Here is a 22,201-nt window from a genome sequence, read left to right as displayed (position 1 = left end):
TCTGTTAAAGAAAAACTAAAACATATTTGTGCACATAAATTTTTATTGTCAATTTATATAATTTATAATTATATAATATATAGATCTGTATCTTCATGTCTTATATTTTAAAAATTATATATATTTTTTATATTTTAAAAATTATATATATTTTTGTATTTATATCCGTGTCGTATTATTATAACTATGAGTCTCTTTGTGTTACATATATAACTTCACTATGAGATGCTAAAATGGAGAATGGGTTGGGCTTTCAATGTTATGTTATGTTATAGAACAAAACAGAAATGGGCACTAACTATCTATTAACTATTGCAAAATAGTTACCTAAAAATCCTACAACTATGGCTACTTCTTAATGTTGTGGCTTATGGGTCATCAAATATAGACCCCCTTTTGATATAAAGGGTCAAAATTATTTATTTTCTCCCATACTTTATGGAATGCAATTCATGTGAGAACTTGTACAACTTTCTCACTCAACCTGTCCAATCTCATGTCACCTTTTCAACATCCATGTCTATGACCTATCTAATTGAAAACTTTAAAAACCTAGATATTCATACATTTGACAAAATGAAAATGGTTATGTGTATTTCATCTTAGCTAGTTAGTTGTTTCTTTTCTGCTCTATCCTAATGGTTCTATCCCAAACCAAGATTCATACTAATCACAAGAAACATGTTTGAAATAAAGTTAGTATATTAGTATTTTGTTTTCACAAAATTGAGTTTCCAAGCCATGTTTACTTTTGAAACCAGTTTGGAATATATACTTAAAAACAAAAATCCACTTATCCTGATTAGAACAAAATCAAGTTATATTGCAGAAAACTTAATTATAGAAGATAATTATTTGTAGAGAAGATTTGCTCACTTTCCCATTCCCAATCATGCAAGATTTTTTTCTTTTACTTTTATTATAGTTTTTTCATATGAAAGTAGTGTAATTTTTTTCACAAATTAAAAGTTTGGATTTTTTTTCATGAAAATGGATAAATTTTACATCATTTAGATTATTTATAGTGAAAATCATACATGACTTATATGACGTCGGAGACGTCAATGTAAAATGATACAACTGAAGTCGTACCAATCATGTACGGCTTTATCTAAAGTTAATTTCAGATTTAATCAAAATAGTTAGGGTATCATATGACTTTTGTTTAATGAAATTGACTTTTGTTTAATGAAATTGACAAAGTCGTGCTGATAGAATACGATTTTCGATAGAGTCTTTACTAGTTTAAAATTGTATTCATGTACGATATTCACTCTAAAATCATTTCGAAAATTACGTACTAACTTATCAATTTTACCAAAAATCATAATTTACCGAAAAAATTGACACTACTTTTCTACTATTCTTTATTGAGTAAGTTTTTTTATATTAGCTTTGTCGACAAAGATATACCTACCACGTTTAACTCCACTACAAAAATCTAATTTGATATTGAGTTATTTTACTTTTCTCCTGTTGATTCTTGAACCAAGTTGACTGAGAGAAGATGATGAGTCACCATTTATCACCCTCTTGGTTGTTCAAGTTTAATACCATACCCAGATGTGGCAGAAAGTTATAAACATGTGTGTGAATAGTAAAATATTATAGAGGACTATTCTCATTGTTTGTATATTCTTCTCACTGAATTTTCATCCAGAAGAGAACCCAATGGAAGATTTATAATTAGGAGAAAGGAGAACCACATTGAATTCATTCTTATACCAAATCAGACATCATGGGACAATTGAAAACCAAGAAAAAAAATGTGGGTGAGTTGTAAGATTCGTAGCAGTGTTTCAATCCTGGCCCACACTACAGCAACAACAACCTTAACATCAAATTTTGATTTGGGAGTATTTATGCTATATATCTATTGTTACTGTTCATGGAGGTAACCATGGAAAACAATATCACATAAATTCATCCATTTAATATATTGTTGATAAAATAATAAAATGTTTGTATTAAATATAATGGCTACAAAACTAAAATTACAATTAGGTCTTTAGAATATGTGGTATAAAGTAAGAATATTGCTGTTTTTATAATGCAATTTTTTTGTTATAATTATAATGGTCAAAATCATATTATTGTGGTTAGTAATAGTCTATGAGGTCGGACATGTTTCTTAAATTGTGTGTCAATGTCGGATACACGTATCGGGTGAAGTGTTTAATTTAAAAAAACATTTATTAGATTTATGTCAATTCTAACAATTCAAGCATTAATTTATATACATTAATTTTCTAAAAACTCAAAACTTATTATATAATTTTTTATTATAATTATAAAAATAAGTTACAAATCTTTTTGAAACCGTCATGAGAAATATCTTTTATGTTAGACATTATTATGCAACTTAACATCTCAGTTAGACTTACACTTCAAATCATCTGACAAAGAATACTTACAAATGCATAAAATCACTTAAATTTCATTTTAACGATTAACTTGTTACTTACAAACAAATACATAAAACCATTGGAGGGGACAAGAACATTGCTGTTCAAAGAACTAAAAGGAGATTTTATCCTATAACTCTTATTTTCTACCCTTGAAGAGAAAAAGGGAGATCTTTATTGATGCTAGTATAAAATATTATTTTTGGTCTAAGATCCCTTTAGCATCTGTATTTGGAACTCACTTTTTAACTGCAGACTTGTGTTTACAAAGACAAAATTCTCCTTCACACCTATTATTTTTATTAGCAACACTCGAATAAGTTTCTTATTAAGGGATGAAACTCCTTGTCCAATGTGCAAAAGGTGATATTACCTGCATAAAATATTAAGTTATAGAGTGCAATTCAAGAGAATTTGTTCTGACTTAAATAACATAGCCAATTTCAAGTTATTAAAGATTTTAAACTTAATCCAATTTCACAAAACTTTCTTACACTGTAATTTTGCATTCAATTATAAAAAATAAAATATTTTAATCTCTACTCGAATTAAAACACTATAATTTTGTCTTGAGTATGTGACCAGTAACTTGTAGTAATACACTGTAATATTTTTATTCTTCTAGAAATGAGGTAAGATGCTGAACAATGAACATGTCCACCTTTTACTGTTTCATGGGGCAGAGACCATGAAAAGTATATAGAAGCCATGATATGGAATTTGTAACAACAGTAGTAGTTTTTTCCTGTCTACAGAAAAAGCAACAAAGTTCATGTTGTTCACATTGACAAAATCCACAAAAAATATGTTGCACTGTATACTAGATTCAAACCATGTGTACTTATATATCTGGTGTAGGCTAATTTGCATACTCATAATAGCTCTCCTCTGCATATATATGCATGGTGTTTTGAGTTTTGATCAATGAGACTTGCCATGTCTACTCCTTCAAAGAGTATCATTTGTTACAGTGAAGAAGATAATGAACTTAGAAGAGGGTCATGGAGTGTTGAAGAGGACAATCTTCTTATCAATTACATTGCCAATCATGGAGAAGGGAGATGGAATTTGCTTGCTATAAGTTCAGGTAATCCAAGATAAGAATGAAAAAAACCTTGTTGGTGATACTCTATTTGGTATTTTTATACTCTTCTGAACAATTTGCATGCTAATTCTGATTACTTTCTTTATCTTTTGTGATGACTAATTTTTCTCAAAGGATTAAGGAGAACAGGAAAGAGTTGCAGATTAAGGTGGCTAAATTACCTAAAGCCAGATATTAAACGAGGCAATTTAACCTCAGAGGAGCAGCTTTTGATTTTTGAACTCCACTCAAAGTGGGGTAACAGGTGAATATCTCATAATTACTTGTCTTTGTGAAACTGTGTTTATTCAAAATTGTAATATCATAGGCCGAATCCGATGAAGAATTCGATGTTGATCTTGTTTTAAAGACACTTTATGCGTATCGAGAGAATTATGAGAATTCCGAAAAGTTAGTATATAAATAAAGGAAAACATTTACTATGAAGAAGGATTGAAAATAAGACCAGATACAAAGGTTTGAATGTATATATACTAGGAAAGTCTCTAAGAAGAAACAGACAACACAATAGGTTAAGAGCATACTTGTTCTTGATCTTAAAGGTTTCAGGTCGCCTACTTGTTCAAAACAAAAAGCTTTTTATTATTCTTAAGAAAGAAGCAAAATGGGACACCATGTGCTATGCTAGTCAATTTCAAAATAACATCCTTTCTTTGGATTCTTATTCCCACTTTTGTGATACTTGTAGGTGGTCAAAAATTGCACAACAGCTGCCAGGCAGAACAGACAATGAAATAAAGAACTATTGGAGAACAAGGATTCAGAAACAAGCAAGATATGTGAAATTTGAGACACAGAGAACAACAAGATTTCTAGAATTTGTCAAGGGTCTACAGACGACAAGATATCTTCTTAAAGCACAAGAATCATCTCCTTCAGCCAAGTCACTCCAAGACCAAGAAATTCCTCTCCCTTCTGATGGTGGTTCTCATTATTCATCATTTGGGATTGGGGCAACACCAAAAACACAAATCACTTGCCAGGGAGGTCTCAGTCACTTGAATCAGCATGAACAGAACTCAGACTCTGTACACAACAATGGTTCAAGCATTTCCAATTCAGAATCAGTAAATATGCAAAATATGAGTCAGCATTTGGGGTGCACTACAAATCAATTTCAGGCCTTAGATAACTATGATTTTGGCATCTGTTCATATGATTGTTACAACTTAGATAACAATGCCTATGACATGGATTCCTTCAACCTAACAGCCACAGTGATTGGTTGCCAAATATCAGAAACCAAGTGGCTAAATATGGAATCTGAATGTAGCACAAGGAATAATGATGAATTTTGACAATTTAGGAACATACAAAGATGAAGATTTAGATTTTAGAGAACTCTTTCAGAACCACTCACAAACTATCTTTTATATGTAGTGCTTGTTATTAGATAGATAATCAATTGTTGAATAACTTAGCTACCAATGTAAATGTTAAGAATTTTATAATTTATGGTATATCTAGATATGTTTCTTTTTTAAATTAATACAAAAAATGAAAATGTGAGTGTAAAACCATGACACTATCAAAGATTTCATAAATATGCTTGAAGTGCAGCCACAACCAACTTTGATTGAACATATTATTTCATCGAGAAGAAAGTGAAAATTTGCAAAAACTGAGAAACGTTTATTCTTGAAATATATTCTTTTATTAAAAAAATAGAAACAACTGGAAGGTATTTTTTCATATTCTTCTTTTCTGTCAGCTTATTTAACATTTTCCTTAATTCATATGTTGTTTGATGAATCTATTTATATTTAAATGATTTTTATTTTTAAAAATAAATCAGTAATAAAATTTAGGTACGTTTTTTAGAAACTATATACAAGTGTAATACTTTCTCTTAAAAATCAATTACATTAATCATAAAATTCTATTACTAAGTTAATAGTATATAATCGTGTATAATATATACAATAATTACACATAATTTGATAATTATAATTTTTTAATAAATAGTTTAATATTCTTTTAAATAAATCATAAAGAAAAAAGTGTATGCAGCTACGAAATTATTCCAGTTTAACTAATATTATTGAATTTAAATTTTAAATATATAATTATATTAAATATTTCAAAAAAATATAATTATCTCTCCTAAGGAAATTTGAAATCTATAAAAAAAAAACTCCACTCAAAATCAACCCACTACTTATCTTATGAAGAAAAAAAAAATCATACCATGTAACTTTTGCCTTGCTTAACCTAATTTCATAAAAGGAAATTTAAAAGTTACATTAATTCCGCAAATATATTACTGAAATTAAAAAACATAAAATTTTATTTACATTAAAAAAAATTAAAAAGAAAATGTGTTAATCGAACGGCCAGGATACACAGTTTCTATCACGGAATCACAACCGTCCATGTGTGCTAAACACCCGATCTGAGTCGTTCATTCAATCTTTATAAAGTAAATTTAATCACTCTTGTTAGGGTTTCACTGCAGCGAAAACAGAGCAGGGACTCACTCTTTTGCAGCGGCACTCGGTGGCTTTCATCTTCTTTGGGTGAGGTAGGATTCTGACACCCTTTTAGAATTTGAGTCACTCTACAAATTCTTCACCAAAATCAACGGAGAGAGGAATACAAGTTCTCATTTTTAGGTTTTTGTGAAAAATTTGTTCATTTGCGTAATGGCTGCTATGGAAATTTGATCGATGATTCTGTTTTGCTTTGTTCTGAGATTCTGTTTTTTTTTTTTTTTTTTTATATTTGTATTTCTTCTAATTAGATTCAGAAACATGTTTCACCTTTAGCATTATCTGGCAGTGATAATAATCGTTGGTTTCTCCGAGTTTGATCATCTGTAACCTCACAAGTGACAGGAATCTCAGTCTTAATTGTTGTGTCACACTTTTTTGTAAACTATTAGGTGCTGTAACTTCTAGCGTTGTTTTATTTATTTATAGGTTTATAGATAGAGTTCTTCTCGTCTTCATGATACACTGTCTCAATGGGAGAAGTGTAACCATTGAACTTTCTGACCAATGTATAAGTTTTAAAATCGGTAAATGACGCTGAGTGAGAAAAAAATGGAAGATTGTTGTGTTGTTATCTTCACAGTGCTGAGAGTGTTTGGCTTATTCGTGCTCAATATGTTCTGTAATCTGGACAGTTTGTTGATGAAAAATGATGAGATGTGACTGGGATTAAAAAGTTGTTTCTTCATTATTTAGACCAGTGTGGTATCTGATACAGGTTTAATTAGTATATTCGTTGATGATTAGACTGTGTTTGTTGTCAGATGTTTATGTGTTAAACTTTCATTTTATAAATCTAATCTACAGTATTTATCTAATTCCGTTGTTTGTTTACAGTTGTCAAGATGTACACATCAAGGAAGAAAATCCACAAAGATAAGGATGCTGAGCCAACTGAATTTGAGGAGTCAGTTGGACAGGTTTATTTTTGGTTTTTTACACTGTTGTTGTTGCTGTATGCTGGAGCCCAATAATCAGTTTCAAGTGCAATGATTAACGCATTGTTCATAAATTGTTGTTGCAGGCATTCTTTGATCTTGAAAATACTAACAATGAGCTGAAAAGTGATCTGAAAGATTTATACATAAATTCAGCCGTGTAAGAATATGTTTTAATGGTTGTTTGTGGGAAGATAATGAAATTTTTGCTTGTCTCTTGACTATCATTTTTCATAATCTACAGCCAGATAGATGTTTCTGGGAACCGCAAGGCTGTGGTTATCCATGTCCCCTACAGATTAAGGAAAGGATTCAGGAAGATCCATGTCAGGCTTGTGAGAGAACTTGAGAAAAAATTTAGCGGGAAGGTAGGCAGAGTCTTGTCCCTTTTGTTATACGTATGGATTCAATAGATTGGAAATTATTCTTGTTATCCTTAACATCTGTTGTGTCTTTCACTTTCTATTCTTTTCAGTATCTCTTAATTCTCCTTGGTCTGTAGTTGAGTTTCTCTTTATATGCAACTGTTTTAAAGTTACTGTGATGACATAATAAAATTAGCCATGAAAATCATCTATCCTTTTGAGGCTTCTGTAGTTCATGTACTTTTTTAAAAGGTGTGATACTTCTTTTGTTATATGTTAATGACCTTTAATCTTGTACTGTAGGATGTAGTCCTGATTGCCACCCGTAGGATATTGAGGCCACCAAAGAAAGGTTCAGCTGTTCAGCGTCCACGCAGCCGCACACTCACTGCTGTGCATGAGGCAATGCTGGAGGACATTGTATTACCTGCTGAGATTGTTGGAAAGCGGGTTAGGTATAGAATTGATGGTTCCAAGATTATGAAGGTACAGTTTATACCCAAAGAACTTCCTAAGTTACTCTTATTGTGTGTTTAATAATCATATCTAAGTTAACCATGCTACTGTGAGCATATGAATGTAATATCAGAAAATAAATACTTATGCTTAAATTGCTCTTGTCTGCATAGGTGTTTTTGGACCCCAAGGAGAGAAACAACACTGAATACAAGTTGGAAACTTTTGCTGCAGTATACAGGAAGTTTTCAGGCAAAGATGTTGTATTTGAATATCCTACAACCGAGGCTTAGGTTCCATTTGTAGGCTTTGGAATTTGTTTCTGAATTACATTACATATGCTGGATGCTGGTTTTGTTGAGTTGGTTTTATTTCCGAATATCCTTTAGGGATTTTAGAAAATACTGTTTCCTGGTTTATCAATGTAGAATTTCATATATTTTCTTATAACATCCAAATGTGATTCCCTTATTTCTACTATTTGTCAATCGATGTTTGGTTCTTTGCCTAAAGGTTACTGATGGTTTATTTTGGATAATTTTCTTTATAAATGCATATTGAAGAGAATAAGCAAGAAAAACAAAGTTTAATCTATTCTATTTTTATATGTAAATTAAAAATAAGCTATATATAATTTAGTTTTAACATGTAAATCTTATTTGTTAATTATAAACCCAGAATTGATATTTTAAACATTTAGTGTAATAATGTTAGTGTAAGGATGAGAATGTGGTGAATATCGGTTAGATAATGTAAATTTTCAAAGTAAAAAATTGTTTCAATTCTTTTGAATAGCGGGGTATATTTGTATGATGTTAAATATTATCTGAATAGTTAAAGAAAATAAAGATTTTATAAAAAAATGATTTAATATGAAAAACACATTTTCCATGTTTCGTATTGTTGAATATTTAATAACATATAATTAGGTATAAATTTCAATTCTTTTCAAGATTCCACATCGATTAAATTAGTTAAAGTGTCACATGAGCCCTTAAATTTTCCATAACAACCGAAGATCCTCATGCTTGTTATCAAATTATTCTCTAGCCATATAAAAACTCTGTACAAGAGTACATGCAGCAAAGCAAAAGGCCTCAATCCTTATATACTATTAAATATACCAAACTATTTCTCTTTTCTTTAGACCAAGCATATCTCCAAATAATTGTTCTAATCCTTTCGATATGTAAAGATTATTGAAGTGAAATTTATCCTTTCAAAAAAAATATGGTCAAGAATCATATCAACTATGCTGAATTTTGTTTGTCATCAAACCATTTCTCTGTTAAGGTAACTACAATAATACAAAAAGAATACCCTTCAATAAATAGAGCTTCTATTGCACCCTATACAATATGGATGGAGGTCATCTGCCTTCATCAAAAGAAGAGGTAGATATAGAATTTCTAGAATAATCCTCTATAAAACTACCACTACCACCTGAGGCCCTGGTAGTATTACTAGGATTGGTATTGGTCAAAGCAGTAGATGTAGTTGTAGTCCAATGTCCTGCACGACCTTGAATTCCTGGTTTACCTGGTCTTGGCAAAGTGAAGGAATCACTTGAGAGCATGAGATGAACAGCATTCATGTCAGGTCTTTCAATTATGCTTGATTGGCAGCACAACAAACCTAGCTGAATGCACATTGCTGCCTCGTCACCATTGTATTTACCGAGAGTTGAATCAATCAATTCCATTATCCTCCCTCCTTGATAAAGCGACCATGCCTGCAGAATTCAATGAAGAAAATGCACAAGTGTGAATGAAATGGTCACTTTATTTTTCTTAATGATTGGTTTGAGTTTATGGTTTGAAATTCATGTTAATTCCCTTTGACCACATAAGTCAAATAACAGGGACTAAAATATACATATCATGGTTCCATAAAATGCATGTTCTGTTGTCCAGTTTCATATGTTAGATCTCACCAAAAATGGTTTCATGTTAGATGCTCTATGATGTCATTTCAATGCAAAAAAATTACTGTTTACCAGCAAAGACATAAACCAAATTATATATGATTGCAGACGATCAACGAGGTCTTTTTTGTGTATGCAATAGTCAGACTGAGGTTAGAACACTTACAACCCATAACAAGTGGTTTCCAATGACATCGGATCTTACTACATAATCAAGAAATAGCAAAGCTGGCAAACAAATCAACGTCAAATGAAATATGATCACAATCACAATCACTTCCCCGACAAAAGTTGGTAAACCGAATAGTGGTTTATCAAGAAGAAAAAGTAGGGATTAATGGTTGGCATGTGACCTTTATCCATGCCTCAAACTCTTTTGAAATTTGCACCCTGATTATGGAACAAGTTTTTGCGAAATAAATTTTAACACAGGAGTGTTCTAGTGCACAAGACTCCACTATTATGGATTGAAGGTAGAAGGGTTAAAACTATGCAATCTTTATAGGTGGAGAGCCTAATTTTTTACTAGACTTGTGACCATCCCAGTTTACATTACACCTAGGTTCACCTTTAAACAGCTATACATGGTAACAGAGAAAAGACTTGTGGAAGCAGTTGTGTCGCAGAATTAATTCAGAAGCATGCTTGTTTGGGTAACCTTAACATATATAAGTGAATATCAAGAACAAGCATCATTACTAATGTAATGACACAGCAGTTTTCCATTTTATTAATCCTCAGCACAAGCTTAGAAAATATGCATTTTTCTTGGTACAAAATATGTAAGTTAGTTAATTTATAACAAGAATCTAAGTTCATGAGCATAAGTTGTCCATACTAAATTTGCATAAATGTCTGCCATCTGATCAACTTACATAGCTCAAGAGATCTGCTTTTTCTGGCCCAAGTCGCATATCTTGGTTTTTTCTCCCACTAACTATTTCCAAGACCAGGACTCCATAACTGAAAACATCCGTCTTCACTGACAGATATCCTCGCAATGCATATTCAGGAGCCATGTAACCACTGCATTCATCAAATATAAAGTGTTAGGATACGAACACCTGAATAACAAACACCAAGAAGGGAAGAGTCTACTCACTGTGTACCGGAAATCTTAAATGTCTGCACGTGAGAGTCTTCCCCAGGAAACAGCCTTGCCAAACCAAAGTCTGAAATTTTCGGAACTAACTTGTCATCCAATAATATGTTACTAGCTTTAATGTCCCTGTGTATAATTCTTTCTGGGGCCTCTTCATGCAGGTAGAGAAGTCCTCTTGCCACACCAGTAACTATTCTGAATCGTTTTGCCCAGTCCAAAGATGAAGACTTCCTCTTATCTGAAAAAATTTTTGTCTTACAACTTTTGTCAATCATTTTCCACAAGCAACCACAAAACAGAAGTAAATAAATAGGCGAAGAAACATCTTTTCTCAATACCAAACAGAAAGTGATCAAGGCTTTTGTTAGGTAGATACTCATAGACAAGCATCTTTTCAGGCCCTTCTGCACAACAACCAAGTAATGTAACCAAGTTCTTGTGCTGAATTCTGAGTAATAGCATGACTTCGTTGGTGAATTCTTTAACTCCTTGTCTAGATTCCAATGACAGCTTCTTAACCGCTACTTCTTGACCATTTGGCATCATTCCCTGCACAAAGCATGCATGATATAATCAATTACATAAACCGTCCTTCTCAAAAAAATTGGAAAAAGGGTATAGTTAGAAATTGAATTGAAATAATACTTCAGTAATCTTACTGATTAATTTGCTTCCTAATTAAGCAAAAATCGTCGTTTTAGTTTCTAAATTTATCAAACGACCAGAGTCATTTTATCCCTGAAATTTCAACAATTAGGACCACTGTCTCATGACTGATCTTTGGTCATCCAGTGACCAAAATCTAAAACGACACTTTTATAAGAATTCATAATTTTTAAGAATTTAACTAGAACTAGAAAGCAATCAAACTGAAAACACTTTTTATAATCATAAATTACTATGGTTTGTGAATTAGCTTTTTTGTCCGAGAGGCATAACCTGGAGAGAAAATTAATTACTAGAAATTTTTGGTTAGAGAATACATTTGAAGATGAAATTTGGTAAATCACTTGTATTTTGGTTTGTGAATTCTATTTTTATTCTCAAGATTCTATAAATTAGTAACTATTTTAATTCCTTGGTCCCACGTGTGCCAACAAGATCTTCTTCCATAGTTAATAGAGATTTTAATACTTGAAAATTACAATTATATCAATTTAATTTTTAAATTTTTGTAATTGTGTGACTTAATTTTTATACAGGTTGCAATTTGTTGATCAGGCTTGTGACTGAGCCACCAAAATCGTAATTTGAGAATTGGAATCAGAAAACTAAAATCACAAATCTACTATACCAGAAAATCTAGTTGTTATTAAAATGACAAGAACCAAGAACAAAATGTGCAAATTTGATTTTGGTGAGGCAACTAATTAGGTATTGAAATTTGAAGAGGAGAAAGGGGAATGGTACCTTGAAGACAGGACCAAAGCCTCCATGACCAAGCTGGTTGAGGCTGCTGAAGAAGTTGGTAGCGAGTTGGAGAGTGTGGAGGTCGAAGATCAGGTCCAAGGAGTCCCCCGGCTCGGTGGGATCGTCGTGGTGGTCGCCGCCGGCGTCGGAGGTTGCGCCGCCCTTCCTGAAACATGGGCACAACCAGGAGAATAAGGTCATGAGGACAACGTTGTTAAGCACGATTTCCGAGGTGGCAGCACTGACTATTCAGTTGACTATGTTGTTCTGTCAGTCTTCTCAAACCAATGTTTCAGGTCTTCCTTCCGCAACCCCTCTCTGTCTTATTGTTATATTATTTATATAAAAAAAAAACTTATATATATATATATATATATAGTTATTGTTAAGTGAAATAAATGTTCTTGTAATCTTTTTTTTACTAGAGTATATATTTAGGTTAGAAATAATGGTTTCTAATTTTAGAAAATATTGTATTCAAATGATTTCTTTTGTCTTTTTATATGTTAAGATAGTTTCTTTTCATTTCCTTACCATTACAATAATAATATCTGTCTACACTTTTATGATCGAAAATGATTTATCTATACTTCAATAAAATTTAAAACTCCACAAAACTCAACAATTTATCATTTTAACTGTATGGTTATCTGAACATACAAATTTTAATTTTAATAATGTAATTTTCATTTATTTATAAATAGGATGAAAGGAAAAGAAATATAATAATTTCGTAAAAACTTAATTGTAACGTTGCAGGTCTGCGATTTTATGATAGCAGTTGTCGTAATTGAATAATTAGTCTTTTTTTAATGATAATAATATTGAGTCAGTCAAACACGGCAATTTCCCTCAATTGTCTTCCAACATTAACGCATTTATTTCATAAACAACACAAAAAAAGCAAAAAAAAAAACATGAAAGAAAAGTGGGGCCATTATCATGCAATTTCATTTTGAAATGATCATAATAGGTTATATCCAAAAAATTTACAGCAATAAATAAATAATTAGAATAATCGAGTTTACTAAGCACAGAAATTAATAAAGAAGTCACCAATAACATGATTTTAGTTCTAAAATTCTGATATGTTAAAATCATGTTCATTAAAACATAATTTTGATTTGTTTAATTATCTGCTAATTAGGTGAAGTTGGGTTCTTTCTTTAAAAGAGGAAGTGGTGTAAATGAAACACAATGAAAAATTAAACAACAAAAATTGTACACACTTTTGTTAATTAATTTTGTAGTGTTTTATGTACATGACTTTTTTTTTAGGTTTGTGTGTCTGATTTATTTAATAAATTTATGCATATAAGAAAACAAATTTAATAAAAAAAACAAGTGGTTTGCTAAATAATATGAAAATTGTTATTTAATATTTTTTTATTTATAAGAATATTTTTAACAAATACAAAACAAAATAACAAAATTCTACCACTTTAGTTCACCTATGCCTGAAACAAATTAAAGAAAAGTAATGTAGATGAAACACAATTTCACTCCAAAAATAATCAACATAACTCAATTACTATCATGTATAAGTTTTGTTTAATTTTGTATTTAAGTTATGCTTATGTACACAAAATACGACTTATTTATTGTTGTAAAGTTTTAAATTTGGTCTATTTTAGTGATTTTAAGATGAAATTGCATCAAAATAGTTAAAAAGTCAAAAAAAGTATATATATATATATTTTTTTTTTCTTTTTTCTAATAATATTATAGTACTTGTGGAGAAATTACTTAACAATAGTCTTTAGTTGAGGATTCATTTAAAAGCTTTCGTGTATGATGCGACAGAAAATTAGGAAAATAATATATAAATTTTAGCAATATATTAAATATGTAATAAATTACGGACATTTTTTTTTTCAAAACACATGATTTTATCATATTTCTTAGCGAGACATGGTTTGGAAAATAATATGATTTTAAAATATTTAAATATAGAAAACATAAATATAATTTTAAATTTTTTTCAAGGAAAGATCAAATGAAATGAATTGATTAACTTTCACAATGTTGACCATAGAAGCTTCAACTTCTTGACGAGATGATTCTTAATGACATGGTTAAGATTATTAGTGGATGAAATAATGCTATTTGACTATGTTTTAACCCTATAATTCTTAATGAATGGCTAAGTTTATTGGTCAAGGAAAAGAAGGGGAATTTGGAAATATAATTAAATGATGAACACATTTATTTGGTCAACCAAGCCATTACTACTTTTTTTCTCAAATATATATTTTTGACAACAAGGTTATATACTCCATAGACCATGTGAATAATAAAACACAAAGAAAAAAAAGATTTTCTCATAGTCAACTATCTTTTTTCTATGTTCAAAAAGTTCTTGTCTTTTTTATGTTCATAAAGTGATTAGTTTTGAAAGATTAAGAAATAATATTAGGATGATGACAAAAAAAAAAAGAAAAATAGTGAATATATATATATATATATATAAGTTTTTTTTTCTTTATATTAATAGTTTTATGTATAACAATTGATAGAGTCAAATCATAATGAATTTTACATATAAATTTTTCTATGTTTAAAATCTAAGATAAATTAGAAGTGAATTTTGAATTTTTGATGTGGGATGTCCAACACCCAATAGCAGGTGATCCGATAAGATCAACAAATTCTCGTTAAAATAAATTTTACATGATTTTAAGTTTCATTCAACCTTATAAAACCAACCGACTTATAAAATAAGATTTGCACTCACTTATATATTATAAAATATTTTTATCTTTAATCGATATTAAATCTTCAATCATTATTATTACTCTAATAAAAAGTAGGAAATTCTTGTTTGAACAACTCATTATTGTTTTTTAAACTAGTATGAACTTGCTAACTCATTATTGTTTTTTAAACTAATATGAACTTGCTAATTTGACATAAAGTGAAAGAACAATTTCATTGAATTTATCTTTAAGACTTGTCTACTAAGATAAAGATAAGGAGGTGAAGTTTATTAATTGCAAATACCACAATATTTGAATTCAGTGAGAAGATAGTTGTTTTGAATATTTGAACTTAGTTTGGTATAATTAATATAGTTGATTACTGATTAGTTAAGATCCCCTTATAAAAAAATAGAAAAATATTCAAAATAAAAATTTTCTGTTTAAAATCATATATTTGAAACAGAATTTTGTAATTCTAAAATATGAAACATAATATCATAGTTTAAAACACGTTTTAGTATTTTTTTTAAAACTTTAATCTGTGTGTTATAAAACTGAATTGATATTTTGTTTTAAAAAGGAAAAGTCATGTTTATTTTTTATAATTTTTTCCAAAAAGTTATGAAGCATTAAAACTAATTTTTAATTTTCGAATGATTAAACAATTATTTTACTAATCATATCTTAAATATTGAAGTGAGAGTTCACCAAATATGGAAAGTATTTATATGGTGCAACAACATATAAAATTCCATTATAAAAGAAAGGACCCTGAAGCAACCCTGCGTTTCCATATTTACCCTCACAACAACTCCAAATTACTATTCTCGCATTCATTCACGTCATCGCTTCAATTCAGCCCGATCTGATTTCTACGCCGCCGTCGATGATCGATCGCCGTTAGCTTCGTCATCCTCGCTTTGCGCAGTGTCGGTGTCGTCGTTGCGTTTATAGGAAGAAAACGACGACGACGACGGTGAAACGCTGCGTTGCGTGAAACGATAAGAGAAACCGATGAGGTCCTCTTCTTCGGACAGGATCAACATCGCTGCCAGTGCTCAGAAACTCGATGTCGATAACCGAATCGCTCTTCGATTCTACTATCGCATCGCCGATAACATCCTCCGACAGGTCCTTTTCTTCGTCTTCCTGCTATTTCAATGTCGCGTCCGGGAAATTGGGACGGAAAACCCTAGGTGTGGATAGATAGAGTCTAGTTTAGAACTTGTTTTGTCTTCTGAGAAATATTTAACGTTTTCTTTTCATAAATATATGCTTTTATTTCAATTCATAGATTTTATTGTTCGCTCATCGGAAAGAGAGGATAATAGGTTTACTGAAAAGTGCAATTTATGTTACTGAATGTGGTGCAATATTTTGTGGGATAGAGGTGGTGGTTTTTGTATTTGATAAGAAAGAGAAGCATTTTTGTTCGTTTGGGATTTTGTGTAAAATGTCGTTGTAATATTTTAGAAGTTCCTATGAAAGAGATTCAATACATCAGAGTAATAACAGGAGTTAAAAGGGGGTATTTTTAGTCGTCCCCTTACTCGTGAGAGTATCATTTATATGTAAACCATAGAACATGGGTTTTTTCTCTTTATTCGTATTGACGACAATTTGACTCTACCAATTGCACGTAAAGCTGGCAAATTGGCTATATTCTAGAGTGTACCTCTTTCGTATTGACAAGAATTGAACTTAACTAGGACTTGCACAGAAAGCTTTAGATTTTACAAAATATTTCAGATTCTTCTACGATAGTTCATTGTTTAATCATGAAATGCATTGTTAGATTTGAATGTGTAATGTGGGCATCTTAGGTTTGCTTATCAAATTTCGTTAGAATTTAGAATGTACCACGGGATAGTAAATGCGATAATGTTAGAGTGATATGAAAAATGACGTGCATGAATGTAACTGTCTTGTTTCATCTTTGCCTTTCCCTTGCACTATTGTTGCTGGTGATTAATTTTTTGTCTGTCTCAGCATATTATGTGCTTTTACTGATAGTTGTTTCTGCTAATATATTTTCTTCCGTCCTGGAATTTACGGTCATGCTTTATTTTTTATTTATTTGTGTTCATGGTGTGTTCTTGACTGTTTAGTTGCACTGCATAACCTGCAAGCTCAAACTATGGTTTTAACTTTGCAGGCTGATATCTTCCGTGCTGAGAAGAATATTATTGACCTTTATGTCATGCTTTTAAGATTTTCTAGGTAAAGCATTTGCATCAATATTTGGTATGTAGTATTTTTTCCGTTAGTTGAACTGTTTTAAAAATCTGGACTTGATTGTATTTGTTACTTTGTCATTGAATTGTGTTGAGGGGTCCTTCATTTTGTTTTGTTTGGTTTTAGTTTGGTGTCTGAGACAATACCACGTCACCGAGATTATAGATCATCTCCACAAAGGCAGAAAGAATCATTGAAAAAGGTTAATTGTTGACACTATTCTCCAAATGAAATTTGTTTCTATAAAATCCTAATTTTAATCTGATTTTCAATTTCTTGCTATAGAAATTGTTAATTTCTTTGAATGAACTGGAGAAATTGAAACCAGTGGTCCAACAGAAGATCAACGAGCTTAACAACAATCTCGCATACCAACAAAATGGGCATGGAAAATTTAATTCAAATAATTCACTGGATTTTTCTCCCATCAAAAAGCAAACATCAGCTAGTTATGGCCAAATAAAGGTAAAATTTGTTGCATGAGAATTCACTCAGACGAAGGTTGTCATTCATTAGTAATAATCTTTCCCTAAAATAAAATCTTTTATGTTTTTCTACCCCTTCTGAAAAGAAGTTTAGCATCCATACATTATTGTATATTTGACCAGGCAGCCAGACCTACTATTAATGGGGAACTTCTTTACCAAGGATCTAGGACCCAACAATTCTCTTATGTCAGGCCTGTGGAAGAGCATGTACGAAGACTGTAAGTATTGGAGTCAAAATTAATATATAATTGACTTCTTAGTGGTGGTGGTAATACTGTGACAGGTATTGCATAGACATGTCAGTTTCTTTTTTCACGGGAATAAAGTAATGTGAAGGGAAGCTTTCCTTCATCTTTTGGTTGCTTTCTAGTATCATGACAGTTATAACATTTGCTTTTCCGGGCTTATAACCAGCTGCTGGTTGAAATGCAATTTATCTTTGTTACAAACTGAAAAGAGTATTTGGGTTGTATACTATTGCAGATACATTACGAAATTTTAAGATGTTGCTGGATATGATTTCCTGTTTCTGAATTTCATTGGAAAACCTTGAAAAAATTGTTAGTAAAAAACTTTAGAAAGTTAAAAAGAGAATTTACTATATGTAAATAAATTAAATAATAGGGAAATGGAAATACATTTATATCTTCAAGAACTAGCAACCGGATACAGCACGGTTTGATGATAGTTTTGGTTTAAAAAAGTGCTTTATTATGTTTGATCTAGTAGCACTACTTGAAATAAAAGTTTTAGTCTATGTTGGCTTTTCAAATTAGTTCACAGATTACTTGTCCGGGCTCTTTTTTTTGGAAAATAAGAGGTTCCCTACATTTTTGCTGATCTTTTGTAGATCTATAACTCTTCCACCTCCAAAGGAGGAAACTCTCTCAAGACATTCTATCCTTGGTCCCAATGGGTTAAAGGGGCAGTGGAGACCACCTTCCACTGATAAATGGGTATGTGTTTTGGATCTTTATGTTTTAATTCTATTCTATTTGATGATTGTCCTGACTTTTCTGTCTGGATGTGGATGTAGATCAGGTATCCAAACAACATTGATCTGTCGCCTATTGAATTACCAAGGTTATTTCTTATTTTAAGTTTCTCTAGTGCTTTCTTTATTGTTGGTTTTCCAAGTTATTCTAAGAAAAAAGTTATTTGTATGTCAATGGTAGCCTTTTTTGAAATGATGGAACTATATTTGAAATCATCTTTTAAAAGGATTCGTTGGTTCATCAGAGTTCAATATTTTAAAAACCAAGATTGTTGTCCATGATGCTTCTGGAGCTGGTTTATCTATTTATTTTTATATTAACTATGTGATTATGTCCTTCCTACTTTTGGAACATACAGCCTACAACATTCCTTGGAACATGAATCTGTGAGTAAGAAAGATAATAGCATTGCAGAACACTATAAGTCAGATTTAGATTCACTTCTTACCCAAAGTGAGGACTGCCAGCCCCAGCCCCAGACCCAGCCCCAGCCCCAGCCCCAGCCTCAACTTCAGCATGATCAGGAACCTCCTTCTCTTATTTCTTTTGAAACAACAGAAACCACTCCTAAAATAGAGGTTGTTATCAGGCAGCCTTCTCCTCCACCTGTACTTGCTGAGGTACAAGATTTGGTCTCTGCAATGTCGCCTTGTGTTCATGAGGCAGGATGTAAGGCAGAGATTTCATCAACAGATAGTTGTGTTCACGCGGAGGCTCCTCTGCAACTGCACATTGTGAGTCAATGGCATTTTCTTATCTATTTTTTGTGTATTAATTTTAGGTTGATGTTTCTGGGGAGGAGGCACAGTTAAGTTCGTGTTGAGTATTTAGTTTTACAATTTCTAAATTATTTATCATTGAATGAAGTTTGACTTCATTTCCTCTTTCTAATAATTGTTTCTATTTCAGTCAACTTCTTTGATGGAGAGTTTTATGAAGCTTGCCAAGTCAAATACAAAAAAAAATTTAGAGACTTGTGGTGTCCTTGCCGGTTTGCTTGTAAGTGCTGCTCATTTTTTTTTTCATTTGTCTTAACCTAAAGCTACAAGCAGAGGTAGATCAAGAAGGGTCTTGGAATCCCTGAATTGAATTCTGGATTAAGTGACTCAGAAACAGTATTTAACTGATTGCTCTAATCCTTGCAACTATGTGTGTGTATGTATATGACTATATAGTGTATGCTTATGTTCTTGTGCAAATACAATAACACTTCCCTTTTTGACTTTTCTATTTATTATGGATCAACCTGACGTATGCATGGTATTTGTATGTACTAGTTAGTAAAATTTTCCAAAGTTTAGTTGAGCTCCAATGGCTTAGTCTCTCTAGCCTTCAATATTTTATGCTCAACTGTGAGGATATTGATTGGAATTTTGTAAAACACCTGATCTGCAGAAAAACAGGAAATTTTATATCACTGCCCTTATAATCCCAAAGCAAGAGTCAACATCAGATTCTGTAAGATTTTCTTTGACCTTAAATATTTTGGGGAATATGTATTACTATTAGTCTGTAAACATTACATTTATCGCTGTTCTTCCTGAGCAGTGTCAGACTACAAATGAAGAGGAAATATTTGAAGTGCAGGATAAACGATCTCTTTTTCCCCTTGGGTGGATCCATGTGAGTTTCTAAACTGTGTTTGGTAGAAACTAGTACAGATTGGGGAAGATTGTTTGTCATTTTGTAAGCGCATTTTCATCTGGTGTATTGAAGAAATACAATGGTTACCCGCATTTCTTATAGTTTTACTTTATTATTCTTCCATTGTTGTAACACTGAACTATATTATTCTGAATTGACAGACACATCCTACACAATCTTGTTTCATGTCGTCAATTGATCTGCACACCCACTACTCCTATCAGGTGAGTTCATCTTTTAATTAATCTCCAAAGACATTATTTGTTTTTGTCTTTGGACGTCTACATGTTGTGTTTAATGAGGAGATGGTTGAAGTGAAAACTGTAGAACTACTAATGATAGGAATATTTTATTCTCTAGTTATGTCTCTAAATTCTTGTACTGTTTTGTATTATTGTAACTGGCCATCCTAGAATCAGTTTTTTTAACTTTATTAACCGATCATATCTAAATTCTTGTTTCTTTAGATTATGCTGCCAGAATCTGTTGCAATAGTCATGGCGCCGAAAGATAGTACAAGGTAAGATCACATCTCAGACGTGTTTTGATGAATTGGATGATAGAAAACGCATCTCAGTAACAGAATTAATGCTTTTGTCAAATTCTAAAATGATCGCAAGTTTGCTATATAGAAACGTGACATTATAAATTTAGGAATCCCAAAGACATAATAGAATCTGGAACGGAGGCAAAAGCATTTTTTTTAATAATGTAACATGGAGAAATATTAAGCAGATCTCGAATTCCATGATTGTTCCTACAAATAGTTAATAATCCATGTTTCAAAAAAGAGTAAAATATTTGTCAAGAAAAGAATACTTGAAAAGAATATAGTTGCTTCCCTCTTGTTTGGCATATTCCTACATCAGCGTATTGACCACCCCTTTGCCCCCATAAAACTGGAGATAAATTATCATATTTACGCAAGGTATCGAATTTCGGGCATTGTGTCATCATTATTTGAATTTTTTGGTCTCTGAATATTAATGTGTTAGCTGTCATTGGGATGTTTTTCCTACATATTTTATAATTACTTTTTCCAATTTGAATGCACAGAAACCATGGCATTTTTCGGTTGACCAGCCCTGGTGGAATGTCTGTGATTAAACAATGTGATCAGCGTGGCTTTCATCCACACAATCCGCCTCCAGACGGTGGTCCTATTTACCAGACATGTACAGATGTATACATGAACCCAGATTTAAATTTTGATGTCATTGATCTTCGATAAGAGAGTTATTTATGCCATAATTGTTTATATATAGACCAAGCTTTTTCCTCTTATACATATAGGTTTTACTTTTACCATTAATTCAGCTGTGGCCATAAGGAATGTCCCAGTCGTGTTTGTAAAAAGAAATCTTGCTCGTTGACTGTTTAATTTTAAGTTCGTATTGCTGTGCTGCATGCACGCATGCACATTTGTATTGCTATCAAACTTGTGAAGATCCTATCACTGGTTACTGCTCACTATGCTGTTAGAATGCATATACTGATTTGAAATGTTATTTATCGCATCTTGAATTCTTCATGACTTCCTTCACTTATGAAATGTCCTCTCATGCTGATCAAAAAAAAAAATAAAAAATAAATAAATAAAAAATGAAATGTCCTCTCATAATCATTACAAAGTAACCTAAGAATGATGCATCTTCTGCTTCTAATTGTGTTGGCTTCCGTTTGATGCAATCCAAAACATATGACTCTGATAATGATATTCGCCCACTCCCCCCTCACTTGTCAACTTCACCAGTTTAATGATCTCAAATAAAATTTCAAGTTTAAATCTTGAAAAGCTTTATTTTCTTTTGCATGTCCTACAGTAACAAGAATAGTTTATTATTATTTATTACTAATTGTCTTGTTCTTCGTTATTTATATCTAGTTCTTATGCTTTATTCTCAGCTGTAGTCTTTAGATTTTCTAGTCCAGCATTACTCTGAACA

General features: G+C 31.5%; 4 protein-coding genes across 7 annotated transcripts; 3 read left to right on the top strand and 1 right to left on the bottom strand.

Annotated features, from left to right (window-relative positions):
* The first annotated feature begins 3,312 nt into the window (after positions 1-3,312).
* LOC137838908 (uncharacterized) lies at positions 3,313-4,887 on the top strand. The gene is made up of 3 exons (XM_068648117.2): positions 3,313-3,492; positions 3,625-3,754; positions 4,199-4,887. Exons 1-3 carry the CDS (start codon positions 3,330-3,332, stop codon positions 4,806-4,808), a joined length of 903 nt encoding a protein of 300 aa, XP_068504218.1. The 5' UTR covers positions 3,313-3,329; the 3' UTR covers positions 4,809-4,887.
* A 1,064-nt stretch (positions 4,888-5,951) lies between these two features.
* Positions 5,952-8,229, top strand: LOC137838008 (small ribosomal subunit protein eS7). Of its 2 annotated transcripts, none has more exons than XM_068647208.2 (6): positions 5,952-6,026; positions 6,837-6,919; positions 7,024-7,097; positions 7,182-7,305; positions 7,606-7,788; positions 7,932-8,229. In XM_068647208.2, exons 2-6 carry the CDS (start codon positions 6,845-6,847, stop codon positions 8,049-8,051), a joined length of 576 nt encoding a protein of 191 aa, XP_068503309.1. In that variant the 5' UTR covers positions 5,952-6,026; positions 6,837-6,844; the 3' UTR covers positions 8,052-8,229. The 2 variants fall into 2 exon arrangements, with proteins under 2 accessions (XP_068503309.1, XP_068503308.1); XM_068647207.2 differs by having other exon boundaries at positions 5,952-6,031.
* A 761-nt stretch (positions 8,230-8,990) lies between these two features.
* Positions 8,991-12,534, bottom strand: LOC137838007 (cysteine-rich receptor-like protein kinase 44). Of its 2 annotated transcripts, none has more exons than XR_016520459.1 (5): positions 12,195-12,511; positions 11,123-11,333; positions 10,792-11,022; positions 10,558-10,708; positions 8,991-9,490 (listed from the first exon to the last, which is right to left on the bottom strand). XR_016520459.1 is itself a non-coding variant. In XM_068647206.2 (5 exons), the coding sequence occupies exons 1-5, from the start codon at positions 12,393-12,395 to the stop codon at positions 9,128-9,130; spliced, it is 1,164 nt and encodes a 387-aa protein (XP_068503307.1). In that variant the 5' UTR covers positions 12,396-12,534; the 3' UTR covers positions 8,991-9,127. The 2 variants fall into 2 exon arrangements, 1 of the variants encoding a protein (XP_068503307.1); XM_068647206.2 differs by having other exon boundaries at positions 10,785-11,022; positions 12,195-12,534.
* Positions 12,535-15,631: 3,097 nt separating this feature from the next.
* On the top strand, positions 15,632-21,763 carry LOC137838006 (AMSH-like ubiquitin thioesterase 1). Of its 2 annotated transcripts, none has more exons than XM_068647203.2 (14): positions 15,632-16,024; positions 17,049-17,113; positions 17,255-17,330; positions 17,414-17,593; positions 17,737-17,834; positions 18,467-18,572; positions 18,653-18,699; positions 18,970-19,345; positions 19,521-19,610; positions 20,007-20,069; positions 20,160-20,234; positions 20,417-20,479; positions 20,723-20,775; positions 21,312-21,763. In XM_068647203.2, exons 1-14 carry the CDS (start codon positions 15,908-15,910, stop codon positions 21,484-21,486), a joined length of 1,584 nt encoding a protein of 527 aa, XP_068503304.2. In that variant the 5' UTR covers positions 15,632-15,907; the 3' UTR covers positions 21,487-21,763. The 2 variants fall into 2 exon arrangements, with proteins under 2 accessions (XP_068503304.2, XP_068503305.2); XM_068647204.2 differs by having other exon boundaries at positions 15,647-16,089.
* Positions 21,764-22,201: the final 438 nt, after the last annotated feature.

This window comes from Phaseolus vulgaris, chromosome 4 (assembly GCF_051622355.1).
Source record: "Phaseolus vulgaris cultivar YP4 chromosome 4, ASM5162235v1, whole genome shotgun sequence".
NCBI classification, from domain to species: Eukaryota; Viridiplantae; Streptophyta; class Magnoliopsida; order Fabales; family Fabaceae; genus Phaseolus; species Phaseolus vulgaris.
This window is presented reverse-complemented; position numbering and strand designations above follow the sequence as displayed.

Excerpts from the sequence above, each read along its gene's own strand:
- LOC137838908 (XM_068648117.2), top strand. The coding sequence starts at position 3,330 with ATGAGACTTGCCATGTCTACTCCTTCAAAGAGTATCATTTGTTACAGT. Across the intron at positions 3,493-3,624 it reads TTTGCTTGCTATAAGTTCAG|GATTAAGGAGAACAGGAAAG; the intron begins GTAATCCAAGAT and ends TTTTTCTCAAAG. Across the intron at positions 3,755-4,198 it reads CACTCAAAGTGGGGTAACAG|GTGGTCAAAAATTGCACAAC; the intron begins GTGAATATCTCA and ends TGATACTTGTAG.
- LOC137838008 (XM_068647208.2), top strand. The coding sequence starts at position 6,845 with ATGTACACATCAAGGAAGAAAATCCACAAAGATAAGGATGCTGAGCCA. Across the intron at positions 6,920-7,023 it reads TTGAGGAGTCAGTTGGACAG|GCATTCTTTGATCTTGAAAA; the intron begins GTTTATTTTTGG and ends TTGTTGTTGCAG. Across the intron at positions 7,098-7,181 it reads TTATACATAAATTCAGCCGT|CCAGATAGATGTTTCTGGGA; the intron begins GTAAGAATATGT and ends CATAATCTACAG.
- LOC137838007 (XM_068647206.2), bottom strand. The coding sequence starts at position 12,395 with ATGACCTTATTCTCCTGGTTGTGCCCATGTTTCAGGAAGGGCGGCGCA. Across the intron at positions 11,334-12,194 it reads GCTTTGGTCCTGTCTTCAAG|GGAATGATGCCAAATGGTCA; the intron begins GTACCATTCCCC and ends TGCTTTGTGCAG. Across the intron at positions 9,491-10,557 it reads AAGCAGATCTCTTGAGCTAT|GCATGGTCGCTTTATCAAGG; the intron begins GTAAGTTGATCA and ends TGAATTCTGCAG.
- LOC137838006 (XM_068647203.2), top strand. The coding sequence starts at position 15,908 with ATGAGGTCCTCTTCTTCGGACAGGATCAACATCGCTGCCAGTGCTCAG. Across the intron at positions 17,114-17,254 it reads ATGCTTTTAAGATTTTCTAG|TTTGGTGTCTGAGACAATAC; the intron begins GTAAAGCATTTG and ends GTTTGGTTTTAG. Across the intron at positions 20,070-20,159 it reads AAGAGTCAACATCAGATTCT|TGTCAGACTACAAATGAAGA; the intron begins GTAAGATTTTCT and ends CTTCCTGAGCAG.